Source organism: Antechinus flavipes, chromosome 1 (genome assembly GCF_016432865.1).
Source record: "Antechinus flavipes isolate AdamAnt ecotype Samford, QLD, Australia chromosome 1, AdamAnt_v2, whole genome shotgun sequence".
In the NCBI taxonomy this organism is placed as follows: Eukaryota; Metazoa; Chordata; class Mammalia; order Dasyuromorphia; family Dasyuridae; genus Antechinus; species Antechinus flavipes.
Window position 1 is genome coordinate 553,971,895 of NC_067398.1, and position 18,094 is coordinate 553,989,988.

Consider the following 18,094-nt stretch of genomic DNA (forward strand, 5'->3'; position numbering starts at 1 on the left):
TTTGCCTTACAGAAACAAGTTGTTCCCTGAGTCAGTCATCAGAAACATTATGTATCAAATTTTGCAAGGACTAGCTTTTATCCATAAGCACGGTATGTGATTTTCTTGTGCCATTAACATCATTTTCTCTGAAAAAAGGCAAGATAAGCACAGGAATCATAAGAGAGCCATTTACCAGTGACAAATACAGACACATGCATATCTCAAGCAACCCATATGTCTTATCTGAAAACTGGTCCTGTACTGGTCAATCAATTACTGTTTCCTTGTTCCTTTGATTGAATACAGACACTTGGGGGAGTGGACACCTTTTTTTCAGATTTTAGGAAATTGTTCCCATTGATTTCTTATTTCCTACTTGGAAAATCCTTACTCTTTCCTTCAATTAAAAATCAAAAATCACCTAATTTTGTATTTGTTATTTGTATTTGTATTTTCCTTTAATTGGTCTTATTCCATTGTTTTTAATACATAAATGTCCATTCTATATCCATAGTTTGAATACAGAGAAGTCCATTGACCCATTTGTTGTGCCTAATTTGCTGATAAATTTTGTAGCTTGTATTGTTTCCTCAGTTACTATTAATTTTCCACCATAAAAGCTAAATGCCAAAAAGGAAAATATTGAACTACATTTAAGAAATTTTTCCTTGTGTATACATTTTGTGCACAACTAATTGTGGCTTAAAAATTTTAAGATCTAAAAGACTTAAGAGAATTGAAAATTAGGTACTAATTTGGAACAAGTTGGTAAGTCCAACTATACAGATATCAATTATTTTTAGACTCACTTTTTTTATCCTCAGAGCCTAGTCTTATTGTTGAATGTATATAATATTTAACATTTTAAAGCAGCATTTTAACTTTGTGTTGTGGACCTCTTTGGCAATTTGGTGAAATGAAGCTATGGATTCTTTCTCAGAATAAAGTTTTTAAATTCAAAAAATGAGATTACAGAGGAAATCAGTTATATTAAAATAGTATCTGACAAATATTAGGCAATTAATAAATGTTTGTTGAATTGAGATGACTTTACCTCCTATCCCTTCAAGCATAGGGTGAGGAAACTGAGGAAGGTATTCCACGAAGTTGGAAATTAAGCAGGGCAGTAGATGCAAAGTGGAGTAAACTGTGTCCAGTTTTTCCCCTCTATAAAACAAGGCATTAGAGTATCATCTTCTAGCTCTCCAAACAGAAGAGAGAGGAGGCTGAGGGAGGTGGTATCAGTCAAGGCCAGAGTTAGAAACATGGTAATGAAATAGACATCCCTTAAAAATTTTGTGTAGCAAATTATTGTCTTTCTTTGTTGCTTTTTAGCACATTTGTTTTTTCTGTTATATTGGGATTAGAGGATCACTAATGACTTTTAATTTATATAATTTTACATATATTTTGAACCCCTTCTTCTCCTCCATGACCCACAAATATCCCTGGGCCCTAAATCTAATACAGAAATTAAAAATGTTTTAAGTTTCTATCAGAACTTTTCAAGGAAAGCTTTTTTATGTTGCTTTCTCATAAATGCTTTCTGAAAATTTATCAAAGAGATCATTATCTTAGATCATTATCTTTATTCCCTGTTATATCACAATTCTATTGATTTTATACTTTTCTTTTAGAAACATGTCTCCTTTTCATATTTGTACTTTTTTATAAACTATGGAATAAATTATGATTTATTTTCTAAGAGAGATTTTAAGAGAAGATTTATTCTTATAAAAAATATAAAATTTAGACAATAGACACAATAATTCATTACATTTTACATCTATATGTTGCAAATATATTTTATAATTCCAAATCTTAATTATTGTTTTTCCCACATAAACTGTTATATAAGCTGAACTATTGTATCTAAAGATTCAAAAATATGCTAGTACTAATCATTAAAGGTTAATTATGTATGCATTATTGTATAAGCAAATGATTATTCAAACCCCCCCCTCATTTTATAAGTGATAAAACCAAAGTACAGAAAAGTTGTGATTTTCCAAAAGTCACATAGGTAAAATTTAAACTTAACCAGGCTATTCTGAATGAAGTCCCTCTGCACTAATCTGAGTTATGTCTCATATAATTGAAGATGGTTTAATTTTCCAAACAACATTGTGAAAAATATTAAATTTAATCAGTTCATTGATTTGAACACAATAAATGTTTTAATGAATGACAGCATGATATAGTATGAACACTAAACTTAGAAACAGATGGCTTGAGATTTCATGCTGGTTTTTTAATTTACCAAAGTAACTGTGGGTAAAGTCACTATTAAATGAAAATAATTTTGACAAGGGTTGTTGTGGGTAAAATATTATGTAAATGTGTTATTATTGTTGATATAATAATGTCAATGGAAGGGAGTTTGGGCATGAATAATTAAAATTGTCATATAATACTAAAATCATGCATATTTAATTCAGTAGTTGTAATTTTGGGGTCAAGATTTCCCTTCCTGTTTAATGTATTTCCTAAGCTAATTTGTAAAATTAATTTGCCTTCACTAGATAGAAAAAAAATTGATGATAGCAAATAGATTGAAGGAGTGAGTTAGCCTGAAATCAAAGTTAATAGTAGATAATTCACAAAGTGAATAATAAATGCAGTCAAGTATGTAGAATATATTTCTGACTTTAAACACTAAGGCTCCAAAGTGATGAATGTTTCAATTTGCTTAAAGTTTGATAAGCATTCCAGACCTACAGTTTATAGAAACAAATTGTTAATGATTAACCAAGAATAAACAAGATGACTTTTTGAATCAAACTGAATTAATTATTGATATCTTTTTTAAAAATTGAAATCTCTCATATAACTACCAAATTTCTTAAGCTAATATTGGTGAGAATCTACCATTATAAATGTTATAATTTAATGAAAATGAGATTTTTTTTCTGCCTGAAATTAATCTAGTAGATTGACATGTCATTTTGTTTTCTTAATGCCAGACAAATGTTTTAATGGACAAAGCTATTAAAATTTTACTTTTCAAACTATCTAAAATAATTTGGTGGGGGAAGGAGAGTTTTTACCAACTCTAGACATCCATAATGTATTTAATTCTCTCTTATGTCACTTATACTTTGATATTTTCAAAGATTCATTATTTCATCTCTATGGGTACTGCCTCAACAGATGCTTTTCCCTTTATTGTACCTTCTTGAAGAGGTGCTGTGGCCAAAAAAGTTTAGAACTTGGTAACTAACCCCTGTAGTGAGCTTCTCTGATTTTATATAAGTTCAAAAGATAGATATTATACAATAAAGTTGTTTGCTGAACTCATATTAAAAGGCCATCTGTTGTATCAGGTTATAAAGCCCAACTTCCATCAATATAATCTTCAAGAATTTAAGGTCAATTCTATGCCAGATTGAGGCATTGGAGTAGTGCTTTTATGGAACATTCATTATGACACCAGTAGAATATAATTATTTGAGCATGTCAAATACATCTAGATTCTCTCATAAAGAGGAGTTCCTAGGAAAATCAAACAGAAGATAAAATATACATTACATGTTTTTTTGGCTTACTGATTTTCTGCAAGACTCCCTATATTTCTATTAGATTTTAAAAATGCAAGTCTAATGATAATGCTACTGTTTTTACACAGGTGGATTGTAATAAGAATCATAACCCTTTAAGCTTATTTTACATTAAGCAATTACTAATGGAAATTGGTTCATCATAAAAGGATTTTAAAATCTAGAAATGTAAGTAAGGGAACTAATTTAAGGACGTGGGCCTCTAATTTTGATTTGTAGCCTTCTAAAGCAGAAGTATTAAACTCAAATAATTTCACCTTTAAAGCAAGAAATAGGTATATAAGGTTTTTTTTTTAACTTATCTTGAAGAACCCTTTCAAATATATAACCGTTATGGTTCTTTGACCTAGAAAGAGAGATAAATTATTAGAGTTTTCCAAATGCCACCAATCCTTCCACCACAATTACTTCATTTAGGCAAATCATTTATAGTTCATCTCCTAAATTTAGGCTTCTAATTGTAGTTTATTTTCTAAGAGAGATTTTAAGAGAAGATTTATTCTTATAAAAATATAAAATTTAGATAATAGACACAATAATTCATTAAGTTTTCTTCTCTGTTCCTAAGGATTTTTCCATAGAGATATGAAGCCAGAAAATTTGCTTTGTATGGGTCCAGAACTTGTGAAAATTGCTGATTTTGGTCTTGCAAGAGAATTAAGATCACAACCACCATATACTGATTATGTATCTACCAGATGGTAAGTAACTAATAAGGGGGGAAAGATAAATTAGGTTCATATTGAAGTTTCACTAAAAATACTGCCATAAAGCTTTTTGCCAATTCAGTATTCACTTGAGAGAGAATGTAGAACTCAGAAATTTCCTTTTGTTAAAATTTAGAGATGTCTTAACTAAATGGAGGGACCTAGAGAGAGAGAAAAAAAATTAAAAGTATGTTTCTAAATAGAACACACCATTCTATTTACTAAGGACCCACCCAAGCTACATAATTTGAGAAATTCTTTCATCAAAATGAAAACAGAACTAGAGAAAATGAGTGAAAAGAAAATAAACTCAAAGATGAGAGTCAAGAGTGGTATAGTGTAAGAATTTGGAAGGAGAGGACTGAGTCAAAAATCATACCCCAAACTAGCTTATGTGAGGTAGCTTACAGGGTAAGATTTGGATAAGATTCTTTATTTCTCTGTACCTCAGTTTCTTCATATGTCACAAAGAGAATGAACTAAATAATTTCTAAGGTCCATTCCAGCTCTAAATATTATCTTAAATTAAAAGTTAGAGTAATAAGATTTTGCAGTGACTTATAAAATTCCTTTCATTGAGTTTCTAAATTATTTTAAAGTATCTTCAGGAAGGATGAAATTTCACTTTAATATGGAATTCTAGATATCAGGGTGTTGTCATAACATCTATACCTCATATTATTTAATAGAAATATATACATATATTGTATCTAGGATATACTGCAACATATCCAACATATAAAGGACTGCTTGCCATCTAGGGGAGGGGGTGGAGGGAGGGAAGGAAAAAAAAATCGGAACAGAAACGAGTGTCAATATAAAGTAATTATTAAATAAAAATTAAAAAAATAAAATAAAATAAATAAATAAATAAAAAAATAAATAAAAAGAATGCTTTCTAAATATTCAGGAGTTAGAATCATTATGTTAATAATTTGATATTAAATATTCTTAGTTCACATTCTGGTAGTGCTATCTGAATAATAAAGTAATCTTTAATTATTTCCTGAGTCGTTCTCAAAAGTTAGTCCTTCCTCTGAATCCCATAATTGCACCAATTAGTTATACCAATGTGGAGTCCACATGCAATAGATTTCATGTACTTTGTAACTCAAGGGCTTTTTTTCCCCTACCAGCAAGCTCATTAGTGCTTTTCTTAGGTTTCTAGTCACTAATATTTCCTTTAACTCCCTACAGTTTCTTCACTCTTTGCCCTCCATTCAAGAAAAGATCCCAAATATTTCCTTCACCCCTACTTTCTCCTTTGTCCTTTGCCTTACTACACGGACTCTCCCAGAGGAAAAGGACTCTATCTAGGCCCCATCACTTCTGTCTTTTGAATTTTGGCTTTGCCTGCCTTGTCTTTTCTCTGAGTCTCTTCAGAGTCTGCTTACCCTTTTGACCTCTTTCTAAGTGTCCTGTTAAAGTAGATTTTATAAGCTGGCTCTTTTCACTGAACCTGCACTTAATAGTATAATCATATGTTCTGCCTACATATATCATATGGGCTTCTACTTCTTTATAGTACAAACTTGACTTCCTCTCTGGTTCTGGACACAAGGCTCAGGTGGACCTACCTTACACTTTTTTTAAAAAATATATCTCACAAAATAAATATTGAAGATGGGCCTTTCTCCTTGACAAGGTCAACTCCTTTACAGGCATTACAGATTGCCCCTCCCATCTTTTCCAGAAGATTGCCCCTGTGGTCATTTCTTTCTCCCCTTTAATAACCCTCTATATGCTGGCTTCTTCCTTGCTACCTATATTTACCCCAATTTCTCCATCATTCTTAAAAACCCCTCACTTGATCTTACCATCTCCTCCAATTCTCATCCCCTTCTCAGCTAAGATCCTTTAAAACCTGTTGAAATGAAGGTACTTCCAATTCTTTCCTCTCACTTTCTTTGTAACTCTCTATAATCTGGCTTTTGGTCTCATCAATCATTTTAAACTATTTTCCCCCAAATTTCCATTTATCTCAGTTGCCAAATCTAATAAACTTTTCTTGAAACTGTTGATGGAAAATAGTATGGTGGAAAGTAGGTATGGACCACCCTAACCCTATACCAAGATAAGGTCAAAATGGGTTCATGATTTAGACATAAAGGGTCAAAGAACTAATACAAAATAGTTAATTTTGATTACATTAAATTAAAAAGGTTTTGTACAAACTAAATCAATATGAAACTGTTGATAGTCTTCTTCTCCTGTATAACTATTCTCTTTAGGTTTTCTTGACACTATTTTCTCCTGGTTCTGTCTTATTTTTGGGCTGACCACTCCTCTCTCTCCTTTGCTGGTTCTTTATCTAAGTCATGCTTCCTGATCAAGGGTGTTTCCCAAGAATTTATCCTGAGTCCTCTTTTTCTTTTCTCTCCATACTGTATCACTTGTTTCTCATTTCATCCAGGGCTATCTCCAGTTGCCCTGATCTGTATCTTGTCACTGGACCCAGATGGTTCTGGAGGGGAAAGTGAGGCAGATGACCTTGCCCAGTCCCCCCTCACTTAAATCCAACTCACTTGCATATCATGGAGTCACCTCCCTAATGTCATGGTCCTCTTCAAGAACAAAGGACAAACAACAATTTTATATATATATATATATATATATTATATATATATATATATATATATTATATATATATATACACATAATATATATAATATATATATATGTATGTATGTATGTATTACTATAATTACTAACAAAATTTATAGGATCATATCAAATTAATGACTATAATTACAAACAAAATTCATAGGATCATATCAAATTAATTCTTACCCCTTCCTCTCTAGGAACCAGTCAAGGTATAGCACTGCAAACAATCAAATGCTGTATTGCCTTATGTTTACTGTTGCTATTGGTGGTGGTGATGGTGGTGGGGTGTGTGTGTATGTGTGTGTGTGTGTGTGTTCTGATATATTAACTAGATTATAATCTCTCTGAGTTCAGACTATATTTTATGTCCCTGACATTTAGCACAGTTATCTTTAGATGACATACTCAATAAATATTTGTTAATTGGCCAAAGCTTATAAATTGAGTTAGGAGTCATTTTGTTAATAAATATTTTGGACTGCAAATAGAACATATATCTTGTTTCTTATTTTATTTTTCCACAGGTATCGTGCCCCTGAAGTTTTGTTAAGATCTTCAGTGTACAGTTCTCCCATTGATGTTTGGGCTGTTGGGAGCATAATGGCTGAACTATATACACTGAGACCACTTTTCCCAGGGACAAGTGAGGTAGATGAAATCTTCAAAATTTGTCAAGTATTAGGGACTCCTAGAAAGGTAAGCATTTTTGAATGTTGGATCAGATTTTTACCTTTCTTTTTATTGGCTAAATTTTGTTGGCCTGTGAGACATTTAATTTCAAAGGGTTTCTCAGTCAAATAAAACCAAAGATAACATACAAAAGAGAAAATAATTTCATCCACCATAAACAATAAACTAATTCTATTATATATTATTATTAGTAAATATTACTGACTTGCTTAAGTTATGTAGGAATGACTAGATTAATGAGAGAAACTCCACAAATCACACAGGAAAAATCAGACTTTTTATTAACATACCTAAAGTCCCTAACTTATATTTTATATAGCATGGTAAATTCTTGGTTATAGCAATCTCTATGGGACAATTTCTCTCTTGCAAAATATATGTAAATATATCCCAGTATTCTAGAAGGAAATTCATACTATGATAAATCATAAATAAAAATATTGAGAAGTGAAAGAGAAGGGGAAGAGTCAAAGTTGATTTGAGGATTAAGAATTGGGTATTGAGGTTAGCTAGGTGGTACAATGGATTGAATACCAGCCCTGAAGTCAGGAGGACCTGAGTTCAAATATGGCTTCAGACACTTAACACTTCCTAGCTGAGTGATCCTAGGCAAGTCACTTGATCCCAATTGCCTCAAGGGAAAAAAGAATTGGATATTGGGAGATTGATGTGACAGAGAGGAATAGAAGTACTAAAATGAGAAGCAGGTTTAGCGAAGTTAGATCTGAGATATGCTGCATTTGAGGTGCCTGTGAAGCCGGCCAGTAGTTGCAGTTATATGTCTAAAAGTTCAAAAGACTTAAGTAAGTGCTGAAGATAAGTTGTGGAATTCTTCAACCTGGAAGTCCCAGTCATAGAAATTGATGAAATTGTCAAGTGAAAAAATGTAAAGCTCTCTGAGAAGCTAGGCCTGGGCCACATAAAGCATCTTAAGAGAAGAAGGAGAAGCCAGGAGAGGAGTGGCTTGACATATTCAATGAAGAGCTAGAAGGGAATTTAAAAATCATGTAGTTCAATCTTCTTTTTTTTTTTTTTTTGATAAAGAAACTGAGTCACAGGGAGATTTGATGACTTGCCCATGACATATCTATTACTTGACCAGCTCAGTGTTCTTTCCACCTCTCAAACTCATCCCCTCTAAGAGAAGAGAGCGGACCAAAGGAAAGTAGTGGGCCAAAATATAAAAAAATAAAGATAGGTCAGGGAGAACAAGGATAGGAAAAAGGACTTAACAAGTAAGAGGTCACTGGGGACTTCTGAGAGAATAACTCTCTTAACTATTTTTGGTTAGTAAGGATTAAGGTGCTACTTCTATTGTCTTCAGTAAAAGCACAGAAAATATATAACCTAGAAAGTATTTACTAAATTCTTGAATATACACTTTTGCTGTTGATTTCGGTTTTAGGCACCCTGGTTGATTTTAATATGTTTAGATTTTTGCTAGGTTTTCAAAAATATAGTTCTCAGAAAAAAAAATGTAAGGTAGTGTGTGATCTTATACATAATGAAACTGACATCAACAAACCCTGCATGAAAATGATTCTAATTATGTTACAATTGATGAAAAAATGGGGTTCAGTCATGTGAAGAAGTCACAATGGCTATTCTTTTTGGCAAAAGGTAGATTTATTTAGAGAACAGTGAAAATGAAGGGATACAATACTCACCAGGAATTATAAATATGAAATAGAGTGGGAAAGAATATAAAAGACAAGTTCCTCAATGTAACTCACAATTAACCCAGTAGAAAGAGAGCACCCCATGAGGTTGGGGTATATCCTTAGCTGGCAGGCTAAATCCTGAAAGGAATTTAGCACATAAAAGAGTTAGCTGTAAGGAGAAGTGGGTTGGGAAGCATAGTGTAGCTAAGAAGATATCAAGTGGCATGCAGGAAGGGGAAGGGGAAAAAACACCACAATTGTCATACCAGTTGAAACAGACTAATTTCCTAAAAGGATTTAGCAAAGAACTAGGGCAAGACGACAAATTTATAGAAAAAGTAAGAGAGACCAGAGCTTCATGTTATTTATATTTGCTAATTTTGAGGCTTACAAGTAAATTTGAGGGATGGTCTATTTACTATTGTCTCAGGAACTTGGTTATCACTGACCAACAGATTGTAACTATGTTATTATATTCGTAAGGCCAGGAGATTTGAGAATTATTGACAGATCGTTAGAACAATAGCACTCTTAAGGTCAAGGGACTTCAAGATTACTTTAGTATATTTCCCCTAGAAACTATACCCCATCATAATCACATTTCATTCATGAGAAAACTAGTTTTGTTTTGACTTTTTTTTTTCTGCTTAATTCTGTAATCCTAAAACAGCTATCCTTGAGCAAGTCACTTAACCTCAAAGTACTGCAGACAATTCTCTGATGCTCTAAATTGTAAAATATTGCTCATCTGCATTAGCACGGAGAATTTCCTCACTGGGAATTCTCAACACTGGTACTTGCTTAAAAAAAAAAAAAATAACAAAACTCTACTTGCTCATTGATTTGCATAAATATTATCTAAATTAAAAAACACTCATTGTAATATGATTAATTTTTATTGCTAGCTCTTTCTTGTGGCAAAATGAGACATATAATTTACATATATATATATATTGGCTTTGGATCTCTATTAGATTTCCAAATGAAAAAAAGGAAAAAAAGACTGCGTCTATTTCTTCTTCTTTTTTTTAAATAGAGTGACTGGCCAGAAGGATATCAACTTGCATCCTCTATGAATTTCCGATTTCCACAATGTGTTCCTATAAATTTGAAAACCCTAATTCCCAATGCAAGTAGTGAAGCTATACAACTTATGGGCGATATGCTGAATTGGGACCCTAAAAAACGGCCAACAGCAAGCCAGGTATAATGACTTTTTCTCTCACATTTGTGTTAAATTCCATTCTTTAACACATTTTCAACTAATGCCTTTCCAATACATGTATCTTATGCCTCTTTATAGCAGAACTGATTTTGACCAAATTATGAAATCTTTTAATTGTAAAGGCTTCAGGTTTCAGAACTCTGAAGAGACCTGCCCTTGAATGAATATTATGATTGTGTGATTATACTTCTCTTTTGCTAGGGAAATTTTTGTTTAAAAAGAGAAGCCTAGAGAATGACCTTTGCTCAATACAGAAATAATAGAATTTTAGGCAACCTTTGAAAGAAGTATTTCAGATTAGGAAAGAAGATTGGTATATACTTCAAATCACATTATATAGATGACCAACTCCCTCTCTGCACAAGACTGGTCCTGCCTTATAATTTTAGGGTGGAATTTTTATTGTTGTTTCATAGAGATATAATGCAATTTTGAGAGGATCCAGTCCTTCATTCATAACAGAATTATAATTCCCTACAATGCCACTAAGCATGCAAGAATTTCTGTTTCTGACATCCTCACAGAGAGGTAACATGGAGTAAGGGAGAAGGGCAGTATCCTCCCTTAGTATTCTGTGCTGAGGGTGTCTGTCTTGGCATTTGCAAATTTGGCATACTCTTAATCACATCAATCCATAGTCTCTTAAAATTGTATGACTTTTCTGCTTAAGGGACCTAGAAAAAAAAGTGATTCTGAGGATTAAGCTAAGAGGAATGCTCAAAATTCAGCATTAGACAGAAGCAGCAGAACCTAAATTCCAGTACATGAGACAAAAAATAAAAGAGGTGCTTCTATGTTGCTTCTTAGCATTTAATTTTTTGTTATCTGAGAGTAAAAATATACTGTTGCCTCCCTCTAAGTCTCTTTTCTTCCCTCAGTTTCATCCTTCATTGCCTCTAAGTTCCCCCTTCTATACTGTTCTGAGTCATTCTTCAGTGATCTAACCTATTTTCTGTTATTGATGACTTTTCTTCACTTTTTGTAGTTCTTCTTCATTCTACCTTCATCTTCCTCCTCCTCCCCTTTCACTTGTAGTTCTGGCAGGAGATACAGATTGAAAACACTTAACTTTTTACCCAGAAGGATTTTCCTTTTAAGATAAGTCAAAACACTAATCTATTACTTAAAAGCAAAACTTCTTAAACTCTGGATCTTAGCTCCATATGGAGTCAAGTAAGTGAATGTTAGGGTTGCAAAAAATTTAGAAAGAGGGAAAAATATTAAATGTTCTGCCAAGATTTAATTCTTCTGTAAAAATAAATGAGCACATCCATCTCATTAGTATGCAAATTTGCTTTTATATTTGCCTTTAATAAATGGTAAAATTATATGTATACCAAAGAATTGTTTTAAAATAAATTTTTGTGACTTATTATCAGTAAAAAGTCTGATTTATATACCTATTTTATATACCTAGATACTTAGCTTTTCATAAAAATCATTTATATTTATCATGTTTCATTGACTATTATGATTATCTCTGGTTTTGTTTTATTCTCCTACTTCATTGTGGAGTATCATTTGGCCAGGTACCTTGTTCTAGCCAAATTTTGTATTTTGGCCCCAAGTCCTAGCATACTACTTTGCCAATTTATTTATTTAATATCAATATTTACCAGATTAGATGATTACTACATGCATGAATTATCAAAATTATTTCTATATGAGGGAAATATTTGTCAATGCAAATATATTGCAATAAAAAATTCAAGAATACTCTATGTTATTATTTAATTTCAGGAAGTTTCAAATATTAAATGAATTGCACCAGTAACTATTTTCAGGTGTTAATAATAATGTATTATGTGATCTATCACTAGTTTATCCATATAATGAAAAGAAAAAGGCTCTCTTGTCCTCATAGAATCATATTTTAAAATTACTATGAACAATTTTATTTTTATATGCAATTTATATAATTTCTTTGTTTTCTTTATTATTTCAGTTGTTTGAACTATTTTTTTAGTGTTTATAAACAATTATCTGTATCTGATGGAATCTCTGCAGACTTGTAGGTTTAAAAAAATATACCTTGTACAGTCTCCATTGCTTCAGATTGTACATTTGTATTTCTTGCATTATTCTAAATTTATATTATACTTTATATACATTGTACAGAGAACCTCCCAAATAGCCCGGTCTCTTCAATTAGTCCTTTATGGGCTCTTTTCCTGATAAATTAGCAAAAATTAAGTTACCTGTATCCCTTAACTGGGAAAATAGCAGATGAAGTCAAAGTGACTTCAAAAGGTACTGATCCCTGCTTTTGAGTAACCCTCCTGTACCCTATCTCTTCCCCAAAGGGTGGTCCTGGACTTTTTGGTAACATGATATCCTTAGATTTCAGTCTTAGGAATTGCAATGTAAATATGTAGCAGCAGCTACATGGTGCAGTGGATAGAGTACCTGTCCTAAAGTCAGGAGGATTTGAGTTCAAATGTGGCTTCAGACAGTTAACGTATGACTCTAGACAAGTCATTTAACCTCAATTGCCTCAGCAAAAAACAAAAAAAAATAAATATGTAAAGCACTCAGAACTGTCTCTCTGCAAGAGAAGATAAAGTAATGCAGATTAGACTCATTTTCCCAAACCACTTCTCCAACCAGTGTTATTTATAAATAACCCTAAAATTAGCAGGGAATAATAGTTCTCAGTCTTCATGGACTCTGAGCTCTTAGTTCAGAAGAGATAGGTAAAGTTCCTCCTTTAGCTGCCTTTGTTCTTTCCTCTCTTGTTTCACTCCTGGCGCCTCTTTCCCACTGCTAGCAGATTCTAGTTGCCAAGAAAGCAATGCTATTTTCTCTTTGTTCAGGAAACAGAAAAACTAATAGTCACCTTATTTTTTTATAGGTGAGGAAGAATTTAGGAATAGATTACTTCATGTCCTTCTTATCCATACAGAGAATTGGTATTCTGAATGATCTTACCATGATGTCTCAAAAGCTCTACTCCACAGAATAAGAGGTCCTTGGAATTTGCAAAGTGTACTTTTAAAAATTATTAGTTCTATAATAATATAGTTATAAGAAATACCAATTAACAAAGAAAATATGGAGTAAATCTTCAATCCAGACTCAGATTTGAATGTTCTTTAATAAAGATATACTTTATTAGAGTAAAACAAAACAATATTATAACATATTTAAAAAGTTAAACTTTTTTTGAAGTTTGTGTGTCCCCTTCTGAATCTGAATATTGCCTTTGGTCTTTTTTTTAATTACAAAAAATATTAATCTTAGTTTTTCTTTTGTCCTATGAAAATCCTTCTTATTTTAATGCATCTTCATATTAAGTCAGTGTTGTGCATGTTATTTACTCATAGTTTACAAATGTTGGCAATTATGATACTTAAAATAATGAAAATTATGAATAAGTGAAACTGAATATTCAAATTACAAGTTTTTATAGATTGCATAGATTTTCTGAAAGTCAAAACTGACTTGATTATTTAATCAATATTGATCAATATGTCATTAACTATCACATCTAACTTAAAGTAATAAGAAAATCAACCGATTTTGACAAGCTATATATTAAGCTCTTTAAATTTTTAGAGTTTTGAATTCATGACAAATGCTACATTTACAAATGAGATGACATATGTAAAGCACTTTGCAAAGCTTACAGGGATTTCTAAATGCTATCTGTTATTATGATATAAGTTTTTCATATGTTGATTTAATGTTTTCTGTCTTTTTTCAGGCTTTGAAATATCCATATTTTCAAGTTGGTCAAATATTAGGCCCTCCTCCACAGTACTTGGAACCAAAACAATCTGTGAATAAACAGTTTCAACCAATGGAGTCAAAACAATCTTTCGTTGAATTAGAACTTAAACCTCCACCAGATGACCAGGCCCAGTCACATCCCCAACAAAAAATTACCCATCAGCCACTACAACCAATTCAGCTATCACAGAACTTGCCTGCCCAGCAGCTTTCAAAACAACAGCCTCAACAAAAACATCAAGAACCATTATTCCCAAGTATCATCAAAAACACATCACCTGTAAGTAGTTGGATTAACAAAATGAAATAGTTTTACTAGTGAGGTTGTCAGAGCTTTGTTGTCAGACCCTGAAAAAACCTTAGAAAATATGTGCCAATCCTTTATTAAAAGTATTTCCTGTCCAAAAGACAAACTTAACAAATTTGTGGGTTTAAATAAATATCCATTGGGGGAAAAAACATACTATTCTTCTGCCATGTAAGTATGAAAATCAAAACAGAAACCTGACATTGGAAAGCAATAAACTAATAAAAACCTCTATACATTTTTAAAAAGCAATTAGTAATTGAGATGCAAATTTTAAAAAAATTAAAGAATTTTAAATTTTAATTTTATAATTTTAAAGAATTCAGTTCTTGAGTACTAAATTAATTTTGTATCTATTTTATATTGTTTCCAACTATCAACTGGCTTAGAGGATGTTTTCTGAATTATACAATATGCAGTATCAAATTTTATTTTTAATATTTTCTTTGAATGCCTTTCTTCCTCTCCCCTAACTACATTTCCAGAGACTTGGTTCTCATTCTCTTTCCCACAAAGAAATTAGAAATCTTTTCTGTAGTTTCAACTCTTATTTCTATGTGGATTACTTCAAAATTTACTTCCATCTACCTCCTAACCATACCCAATTAAATATCCCTCATTTCTATCCAACTCAAAATGTATATAACTAAATTGCTTATCCCTTCCTCAAGAGTAGCTTTCTCTCCCAGACTCTGCTTTTCCATTAGTCATAACATTTTTTTCTTAATTATCCAGATATATATTTTTAGTTAACTGTGAGTCCTTCCAATCTCTCCTCTTCCATATCTTGTTGTCACTAAGTTGTTTTTTTTTTTTTTTTATTATATCATTCAAATTCATCCATTCCTTTCTAATCAAAGAATCCCAGATTCTCAATGCTGGAAGTCACCTCAAATACTATCTTTTCTAGCCCATATCTGAACAAGAATTCCCGTTTCTCTATCTGGAAGTTTATCATACCATATTTCATGATGGGAATGTGCTACCTTCTGAGGCAGCCTATTCTGATTTTATGTAGTGCTGATTATTAAGAAAATTTTCCTTATTATCAAGACTAAACTTGCAACTTCTTAATTCTTTTGGGGGCCATGTGGAACAGGGCTAATTATTCTTCATTTACTTGAAGGCAGCAATCTCAATCCCATAAGTCTCCTCTTCTCTTGTACATATCCCCAGTGTCTTCAGTCTGTATAGAGCATGATGTGTTTCCTCTTTGCACCCCTCTGAAAATTCTCAGCTTATTAGTGCCCTTCTCAGAACAGAAAACAGAACTGTCACTGTTGACTTATAATCCACTACAAATTACAGTCCTTTTTTAGATAAACTGTTGGCCAATCTTACCTTCCTCCTTTGACATAACTGACTCTTTGCAATTACCCTTTTTCTCTCCAGGCACATTGTAAGTACATAATCATAATTGTTAACTAGTCACTCAGCAGTAATAACAATTAATTAGTGATGATGATAGTGATGATAATGAGGAGAAGAGCGCTGGTAATGTTGGTGATAGCTAAAATTTACATAGAGCTTTAAAGTTTACAAAGTGCTCTGTAAATCTCATTTCATTTGATTTTCAAAACAAGATTGTACATTATATGTTATTATTAGCCCCCTTTACACACAAGGAAACTGGCAGTTAGAAGAATTCAATTATTTGCTGAGGGATCATGTAGCTGTTGAGCTGTGATGTGACTCAGCCCAAGTTCTCATTCCAAATTTCCTGGCCTTTGTCCTGCATTGGTTGGTCCATTGAGAATTCCTTTAATAACACATTCTAGAGTTTTGCCAAAAATGAGGGTCAAGCTCATTGGCATACAACTAGCAAAGACTAATTTTTTTTTTTTTTTGCCTTTTAAAAACAAGTCAGCACTTTTTTTCCTCTCTCTTCTGCATATCTCATATTCTCCTTGATCTTTCAAAGGTCATTGATAGTGACTTAATCATCAAATCTGTTGAGTTCTTTCAGTCCCTTAATCTCACTGGTGATCTTTAAGCAAAGGCCAGTTGACTACCTGTCAAGTGTATTTTAGAGAGAATTCTTTTCTGTTCAAGTATATACAACAGTTAAATGATCTCTTGCTGTTTCCTTATTTATCTTGTTTTATTTTCCATTACTTATTTGTGCTTCAGCAGAGAATATAGATATAAAGTATGAGTTAAGTAGTTCTGCCTTTCCTCTGTTGTTAGTTCATCTTGCCCTATCTACTCCAAGCAACATCACATTTATATGACAAAAAACTAGTTTTTTGTTGTGCTTTACCTACCTCATCAGCCTCACCTCATTCTAAATTTCAGTGCTCTTAACATATCCTTAAATAGCCATACTGTGTTTTTAAAAAAAATTATTCATATCTTCCTTTGTATCCAGCTTCTATATATATATTTTTAAATATGTTAAGAGTTGTTTGTACATTATCAGTCTTCTATGACTTTGCCTGTAATTCTTAATTGTACTTGTCTTTCTTTGTAGCTATAATTAAATTAATTAAATCTTGAGAGTCCATTTTATCCTTACTTCTAATGAACTCATTGGGATCTTCACTATTTTTCTTTGAACCCTGAAATCACAAATATTTAGGCTGCATACCATATCATTGCTAACTTTTCTTATTTCTCTATCACAAATTCTATTTTTTTAACAACAAAAACATTGACATATTTTTGTTCACACATGGAAGAGTAGAAAAGAGAAAAGGTAAAAGCACAAAAATATTAGGAATAATCATATGTTGAAAACAAAACAAAAATTAAGGATTTTGGCAGATGCCCTTCTGGGCTAGAATTTCATCGAGTATTCTTTAAATACCTGTGTAACTGCAGGCATATGTGATCTTTATTAAAAATCAGGCACAAAAGACTTGGAAAAGTCCCTCCCCTGATTCCCAGAATTAACTGAGCCACTTACAACTTCCATCATCACGAGTGTTTTTTTTTTTTAAGATTTAGAATGTCCGTTGTGCCCCCAAGGAATGGTTTTGTGACGAAGTTAATTTCTGCCATTCTCAAAACAGAAAACTGTCTTCAAATAAAAGAGCTTTTGGAAAAAGGGTCTGACACCTTTAATCACTTTCCCTTTCCCAAAAGCCTCCACTCTGAAGCTAGCTTATGACCACTATTTTTATTCATTAATCATAAAGCAGAGAACATTCAAAGTACTGTTGCTTTGCACTAATTACAATATAAACGACCTATTTCCAATTACAGGTCTAGAAGGGGGTTCATGAAAAGCCTGTAAACAGTTCCTTATTGCATCTTAAATCTTTGATGTGGGGATAGGTATAGGGGTTTATAATCTAAAATATTATATCATGATTCAATGGCAGTCTGACAACCCTACTGTTCTTTCTGCCACCTGCCCAATGTGATTTATAACCTACCTGCTAAAACCTCTTTAAAAAAGAGGAATGGAGAAGGGGTACAGGAATGAAACAAGAATGTTTCTCAAGACCCCCAAATTATAATTTAAAATGCTCCTGAGAAAATAAATTCTATATTCAATGGACTTGGGTTTGGATGGAAGCAGAAGGTCTTAAAAAATATACACAGGGAGCCATGTGACTTTAGAATTTTCAAACTGGATGCAAGGCCTCTGTTTTCAATTGCAATCAAAGATCCTGATTTGTCATGTT

The 18,094-nt window shown here is 32.3% G+C and overlaps 1 protein-coding gene across 7 annotated transcripts in view; it reads left to right on the plus strand.

Moving 5' to 3' along the window:
* MAK (male germ cell associated kinase) overlaps positions 1–18,094 on the plus strand; it is a 68,456-nt gene that overhangs the window by 26,064 nt on the left and 24,298 nt on the right. For all 7 annotated transcript variants that reach the window (XR_007949392.1, XM_051970697.1, XM_051970692.1 and 4 more), the window contains 5 exons: positions 13–92; positions 4,108–4,240; positions 7,378–7,549; positions 10,241–10,408; positions 14,133–14,438. Coding sequence is in view for 6 of the 7 variants with exons in the window: in XM_051970697.1 (XP_051826657.1) it covers positions 13–92; positions 4,108–4,240; positions 7,378–7,549; positions 10,241–10,408; positions 14,133–14,438 (859 nt within the window). In the remaining variant the exon portion in view is untranslated. The remainder of the gene's footprint in view (positions 1–12; positions 93–4,107; positions 4,241–7,377; positions 7,550–10,240; positions 10,409–14,132; positions 14,439–18,094) is intronic.